Source organism: Sinocyclocheilus anshuiensis, unplaced genomic scaffold (genome assembly GCF_001515605.1).
Source record: "Sinocyclocheilus anshuiensis isolate Anshui unplaced genomic scaffold, SAMN03320099.WGS_v1.1 scaffold432, whole genome shotgun sequence".
Taxonomy (NCBI): Eukaryota; Metazoa; Chordata; class Actinopteri; order Cypriniformes; family Cyprinidae; genus Sinocyclocheilus; species Sinocyclocheilus anshuiensis.
The window spans coordinates 930,988-938,500 of record NW_015557124.1 but is presented as its reverse complement, the minus strand read 5'-3'; the positions used below and the strand labels follow the sequence as shown (position 1 = coordinate 938,500).

The following is a 7,513-nucleotide window of genomic DNA, read 5'->3' as shown; positions in this document are numbered from 1 at the left end:
ACACACACACACACACACACACACACACAGACAGAGAGAGAGAGATATCAAGGACGGAAGCTCCTCAGGCTGGAGCAGGTCCATGTGTTTTTCCATTCCAGAAGAAAGTCAAAATCCTTTCTTATTTTTAGTTCTTCAGAAGAGCGCTAGTGAGGAACATGACTTTGCCGTTATTATCTGCAGTCTTGAGATGTTTGTTATTTGGGTCAATGACAAATAAAGATTTGCAAGACAAGGATAAATCTCTTTCTATTCTTAGAAATGGACATTTTTATTGGATCTTAGAAACATGATCTTTACTGTGAAGTACTGTATATATGTATGCATGTATTATGTTCATTTTAATTATTATTTTAATATAAACATTAAATTAATGATTATTATACTGTTTTTACATTTTTCTGTTATTTTTTCTAAACCATTTGAATCTATTTAATAGATTGTATATATTTTTTTTTACATTTATATTTTTTCAACTGCTTACACGCATTTTAAACTTTGCCTCTTTTTTTTTCAAAACTTGACACTCAAATCCAAGAATTGCACACACAAAATGCAAAATGCCTCATAATCCTTTGCAAAATGAAGCACTGCATTCAAAATATCACAAACACATCTCAAAAGCAAACACCTTTGCCATAATATTCATTCCTGTTAGATTTTTGTGTGTTACTAGAGAATTGTGTGTTTTGCAAAAAGTGTTTTATGAAATTGAAAACGGAGTCAAAGGCTGAGAATTAGTGTATGGTTTTACAGATTTGGTGTGTGCTTCTGGTGTTTGAGTGTCAGCTTTCAGAAATTGCGTGACAAGTAAAGATTTTGTGTGTACACAGACAATTTTTTTTAAACAATTATAGAATTAAACAATTTTACATTTATATACTTTTTAAAATGTATTTACTATTGAATTTATATACTAAAAAGTTAATTTAAAAGTATTAATAGTAAAAGTCTATTTATATACTTACGTATTAATTTACTTTATAATTTGAATGTATTCATTTAATTTATATACTTTTTAATGTTAAAAATAAGATTTTTCTCCTTTTTAAATTTAAATCTATCATCGATAGTTAAACCATCATGCCATTTTTGCCTGAATAAATAAAGCAATTTAAAATAAATGATAACAATATTCAGTGTATTTAAAGTAACATGACATTTTTCGATAGATAGATAGACAGACAGACAGACAGATAGATAGATAGATAGATAGATAGATAGATAGATAGATAGATAGATAGATAGATAGATAGATCACAAAGGTCTAGTTTTACAGTTTGAAAGACTAGAAACATTTTTACAGACGTTTGGTGGTGATGTTGATGAAATATGCATGTTGCTCATAAAACATGTTGTAAAGCCACACCGCAGGTAGCGAAGCTTTCAGCACGAGCTTTCATATTCCAGGAAATTAGCCGTGTCTCCCTGATGGACTTCCACTCGGAGGCCAGGACAAAAAATAAAATGTGGCTTGATCCTCAGATTCTAATGTGAAGAATGAAAGAAAGAATACGCTCTGTGTGGTGTGTTTCAAGTGTCGCGCTCTGCTTTTACATTAAAAGCTTCTGGAAAGCAGGACCTGATTGAAAATGCACAGAGAGCATGAAAATCAGTGTGTACATGTCAGCCCGAGACTCTGAATGGTAATCATAGTGACAGATCGTCCCACATCAGAGCGCAGACAACATCCTGCCATAAGAGCCAGCCGTGCCATTAAAATCTTCCATCACTGTCAGCTCACCCACAATTCACTGCAGTGTGCCAATGCAAAGCATGCATTATTGCTCTCGTGACACACATTTTTACATGTTTGCCTTTGATTTGACCAGCTGAAAATCTCGAGGGTCAGTATCCTTGGAATTACAATTTGTCTTTCACCATTTAATGTATTTTTTGTTTATTCATCAAATGTTGATATGCATGAATTTAGGCACTTAAATAACTCAGAATGGTATTTTATCTAAATGTAGATGTATTCATAGTTTGACTACACTGACACTATCGGATGAGAAGAAAACTTAAAATGAAATAACAAAATAAAATTAGTAAAACAATAAAAGCGAGTTGAGTTGAATTGAGCTAAATATGCACACCATTGTCTTCTGTAGAACATTTTATATCTGAATCAAATTTGTTTTTGTTCGTTTTCAAAATTATTTATTTATTTATTTATTTGTTTGTTTGTTTGTTTGTTGACATTTCTGTTTCTGTATCTAAAAAAAAACATGAAAAAAAATAATAAAAATATAACTGAAATAAAATTTTAAAATAAAGCTTAAACTTGTATTATTTCTATTAGATGCCAGGGCAATTATTTAACATAACATTTTATTTTATTTTATTTTATTTTATTTTATTTTATTTTATTTTATTTTATTTTATTTTATTTTATTTATAGCATTGTATGATCTTCTGAATAACTGTAACCACAGTTATAATACATTATAATACGTATCTATTAATTATTACACCTTTAGAAAGTATAATGCATGAAAATAAAACCTTCAAATATTATATCACATTTCAACTTTGGTTACAATTATTTATGAAAAGTAACAATGCACTGCAACATACATTATAAATACCTTTATAATGCATTATACCTAAAGGCTTTAACTAAAGTGTTACTGAAATGTTGAACATTACACAAATTGTATGTAGTATTTTATTTTATTTTATTTTATTTTATTTTATTTTATTTTATATTTATTTATTTTTTTATTTTATATTATTTTATTTTATTTGTAACCTTAGCCACTGATTTAAAAATTCAGCCATGCACAAAGCTGGTTAAATTAGTTCAAATTGTAGGTATTCACATACTTGCATAGAGTAAGTATCATGCTTCAGGGATCCTGTCAAATCAGGATATAGTGTATAAAATGTATAGCTCAAAATGAGCACACTGAGCACATGAGCATAGACATTTATGCATTCGGCACATGCTTTTCTCCAAAGCTTGACTTACACTTTACACTTCATCAGTTCATGAATTCAGCTACAGTGAAATGCCTGTTGCGTTAAAGATATCTCCTTGTCATCGTACTTCATTCTTCATTTTCACCTCTTTTACAATAACTGTTTTTATACCCAAACCTCACGGACTGATGCATTCCCTCTTTGGTAATTATAGGTGTTTCAGGGATGCGGTCATCCCAAAGCAGCTGGAGTGGGCCGATCTGCCCGCGGGATCTCGGATGTGTTCAACAGTCGCTTTAGACCCTACAGTCCAGAAGAGAGGCCGACCACGGCAGCCGGCACCAGCCTGGACAGACTGGTGAGTGGGTGGCAGCGTGGGATGGCGTGAGTGGACGATGGTGACCTTTGCAGGTCGGACCTGAGAGAATGCAGCGGCCGCTGGGGAAAGCTTTAGTGGTGGTACTGGACGAAAAATGAGAAAAATTTATTTTTTTTTAGTGTTAAATTAAGTAGAAATAGCTCTAAAGTCCAGCTTAATAAGGTTGGGTGAAGGTTTTCATGGTTATTATTATTATTTTATTGTTTATTTTCTTGTTTTTTTTAGGCTTATAATGAAGTAGTGTCTGAGTGTATTGAGGTCCTCTTCTGGAATACAGCGTTCTCGTAACAGGAAAACAGGAAAATATGAATTTGACCTAACAGTGGAACAAGATTCCTTTTTTTTCTTGGCTTATATGAACATTTAGGGAGCACTCCATTTTATCATTTAATTGTCAAAAACAATTCTAGTACCAATTTACTTAATGCCTTTTTATGTCATGCATTATAAAAGGAGTTACAGTGCATTAATTCTACCTCGTAATGAACCTTAAAAAATAATTGTATGATCTTCTGAATAACTGTAACCACAGTACAATACATTATAATACTTATCTATTAATTATTACACCTTTAGAAAGTATAATGCATGAAAATAAAACCTTCAAATATTATATTGCATTTAAACTGGTTACAATTATTTATGAAAAGTAACAATGCACTGCAACATACATTATAAATACCTTTATAATACATTATACCGAAAGGCTTTAAGTAAAGTGTTACTGAAATGTTGAACATTACAAAAATTGTATGTAGTATTTTATTTAATTTAATTTAATTTTATTTTATTTTTTTATTATTTTTTTCATTTATTTATTTATTTTATTTTATTTTCAAGTGGTGTCTAAGTGTATGTGAGTACCTCAAGGAGTGTTAGAGGAGTGATAGATAAAATATGAATTTTACTTAAAAGATGCGTTGTAAATGTTTATTTTATTATTATTATTATTATTATTATTATTACTATTACTATTTTTATTTTTTTTATTTTATGAACATTAAGAGAACGTTCCATTTTATAATTTTGCAAACATTTTGAAACAAGTTCTAAATTATAAATAAATTATAAATAAGCAAGTAAGTTAGATGAACATCCAACTAAAAACATTCCATGAATCATTTATGAATCATTTTTGTGCTAATGTATTAATTTATTATTTTGTTGTTTTGTCTTTCTTTGGTCTAGGCTTATAATGAAGTAGTGTCTACAAGTTGCTCTACTAGAATAAAGTGTTCTGACTCATAATACTTAACAAGAATAGATGAGAATATGAATTTGACTTAAAAGTAGAACAAGATTGCATTTGCGCATAATCTTATTTTAGCCTCCAGCTAACTGGGAGAATTCATGTAAAATGACTTTCTATCCAATATGGGCGAGTGGTTTTTTTCCACTCAGCTGTGCATTGGATGAGTTTAAAGTTAACCCTGGAATTTATAATGCAGAGACGTGACAGTTAAATAAATGTTGAGATAGAGAGAAGTGTTTCTGTGTAAAGGGGATGTGCTTGGTTTTTAGACCGAGGGGAAAGGGATGGAATATCCCAGCAATGCCATTCATCAAATGTAATCGTGCATATTGCTTTTCTGTCTAATGCATATTTATCATGTGTTTGCCCGTGGTATGCTTTCTCTCTTTCTCATCTCCACTTTCAATGAAATCCCTTTTTTCCTCTGTTTTTTTTGCTTCCGCATCCCAGAGGATTGTCTGGAGGACGATGCAACACAGCGTAAGCCATCCAACCCTCCTCTCACTTTACCTCCGTCATTTGTCTTGTGGCTTCCAGCCTTCTCTCCATCTCTCCCTCCTCTCCTTCATCTGCTGGTGTACTTTCTCTTGTTTTCTGAGTAGTTCTGTGCTGTATATCTGTGCTGGCGAGACTTAAGGAAGCTGTTTGGTCCATCCTCTCATTAAAGGGATAATTCACTTAAAGAGTCTGTCACCATTTACTCACCACCATGTCGTTCCAAACCACTTTACTAGTCACTCTTTTTTGTGCAATTAGAATGCATGGGGACTGAAGTTTTCAAGCTTGAAAAAAAGACACAAAAGCATCATAGAACTAGTATGAGGGTGAGTAAATGATGGCAGAATTAGTATTTTTGGCTGAATTTATGTAGGATGTGTATTGGGTTACATCCATTATGGTTCACAAAAGTATTACTGTTCAAAAGTTTAAGTTCAATAAGATATTTTTGAGAATTATTTTTTTATAAAACATAAAAAACATAAAGAAAATGCATGTTAAGAAAACATCAAATTAATAAAAATGTACAAAAAATATTTTAAATAAATGCTGTTCTTTTGAACTCTCTATTGACCAAAGAATCCTATCAAATAAATTTCCACAAAAATATGAAGTAGCTCGACTGTTTTCAACATTGATAATAGTCAGAAACAGGGCCATGCACAGACATTTTGAGGGGCAGTGGCTCAAACCAAAAAAAAGTGGCACTAGGGGGGTGGGTGCTTATTAATACAAGTGATCCAGTTGTTACAAATATACAATTAAAAGAGAAGACAGCACACTCTGTAATAATGTTAAACTTTATTGTACATGTTTTGATATGAGTGGGCTCTCCCTCACTCTCTGAACCTGCTTCTGCCTCATCTTCAATGGAAGTATTGGAGAGTGGGGTAAGTTGACCCACCCCATGTATCTTGGCAACTGTACACTTTTACTGTCATGTGACCATGTATTTTGGAACCACCCATCATTTCTGCCAGACTGTGAAAAGCAGAAACACACGGGATTAGTGGAAGGCACCCATTTACTTTAAAAACTGTTTTTGGCTTGTCAAAGTAATAACAGATGTAATGGTAAAAGTTGTTACATCAAAGCAAATTTATCCAGGTCTAAACATTTTTATGATACATATAGGTGATTTAGCAACATATAAAACCATGCAAATCATTTAGCTAAATATTAGCCTGAACTGGTAAGCAACAGTAGCTTTTTTTTTTTTCCAAAATGGCAGCTATGGGGCAAAGTGAGCCAAATACTGTGGGGTAAATTGAGTCAGCATTTTAACTTACCCCATCATAAGGCACTGTATTTAAGTTACATTTCTGAATTATAAACTGGTGTTTTAATGTGATATTACTGGTTTAGTTTATCAAACAACTTTGGTGTTCAACATACAGGTGCATCTCAATAAATTAGAATGTCGTGGAAAGGTTAATTTCAGTAATTCAACTCAAATTGTGAAACTCGTGTATTAAATAAATTCAATGCACACAGACTGAAGTAGTTTAAGTCTTTGGTTCTTTTAATTGTGATGATTTTGGCTCACATTTAACAAAAGCCCACCAATTCACTATCTCAACAAATTAGAATACTTCATAAGACCAATAAAAAACATTTTTAGTGAATTGTTGGCCTTCTGGAAAGTATGTTCATTTACTGTACATGTACTCAATACTTGGTAGGGGCTCCTTTTGCTTTAACCCTTTGGGGTCGACAAACGCGGATACACGTTTTGTGACATCTTCTCTTGATAACACCAAAAATAACTTAAATTACACTTTCAGTTTTGATCTTACAGATGTGTACAGGTGTGAATCACATCATTATCCATGACTATTCACGCCCCCTCGCATATTCCTTTTCTACACAAAATGTGTCTTAGAAAATTTAAATCAATATATTGTTTTCTGTGAGTGAGTAAACAAGATGATTATCACATCATTCTGAAGCAAAAACTCTAGACTTCAAGATCAGTTCTCAAAAGTCTTGTGAACAAATGTTCTGTATGTGTTTTATGGCCTTATTTCAGTGACTTTAAAATTGTTTTTCACTAACAAACTCTCTGTTTAGTCTGTTTTTAGGAAGGCTACAACTTTGGTGTTCAACATATTGTTTCAGAAATGCAAACAATTAAATATTGAAATTTAAACTTAATTTGGTTGGTTTTATGTTGTTATAGTTAACTTTATGAAAAGAAATATGACTGTTTGTACAAGGAAATTATTAAATTAGTTTATATAGTGTTATTAATTTCACATGGGTTTGAATCAGATTTGGTCAGATGGTCATTTTACACCCAGATGGTGCATCTTACCCACTGACTCGACTCGGGTCAACTTACCCCTAACCCGGGGCAAACTGAGCCATGGGAACACTTTTATTATAAGAAGCCATATTTTTAGAACCCTTTGTCAAAGATACATTCTGATCATTCAAAATGATAGGAATACTTTCATTAGGAT

At 32.1% G+C, this 7,513-nt stretch overlaps 1 protein-coding gene across 1 annotated transcript in view; it reads left to right on the top strand.

Moving 5' to 3' along the window:
- LOC107677841 (glypican-6-like) overlaps positions 1-7,513 on the top strand; it is a 249,169-nt gene that overhangs the window by 175,501 nt on the left and 66,155 nt on the right. The window contains exons 10-11 of the mRNA XM_016472890.1: positions 3,137-3,280; positions 5,004-5,033. Coding sequence (XP_016328376.1) covers positions 3,137-3,280; positions 5,004-5,033 — 174 coding nt within the window. The remainder of the gene's footprint in view (positions 1-3,136; positions 3,281-5,003; positions 5,034-7,513) is intronic.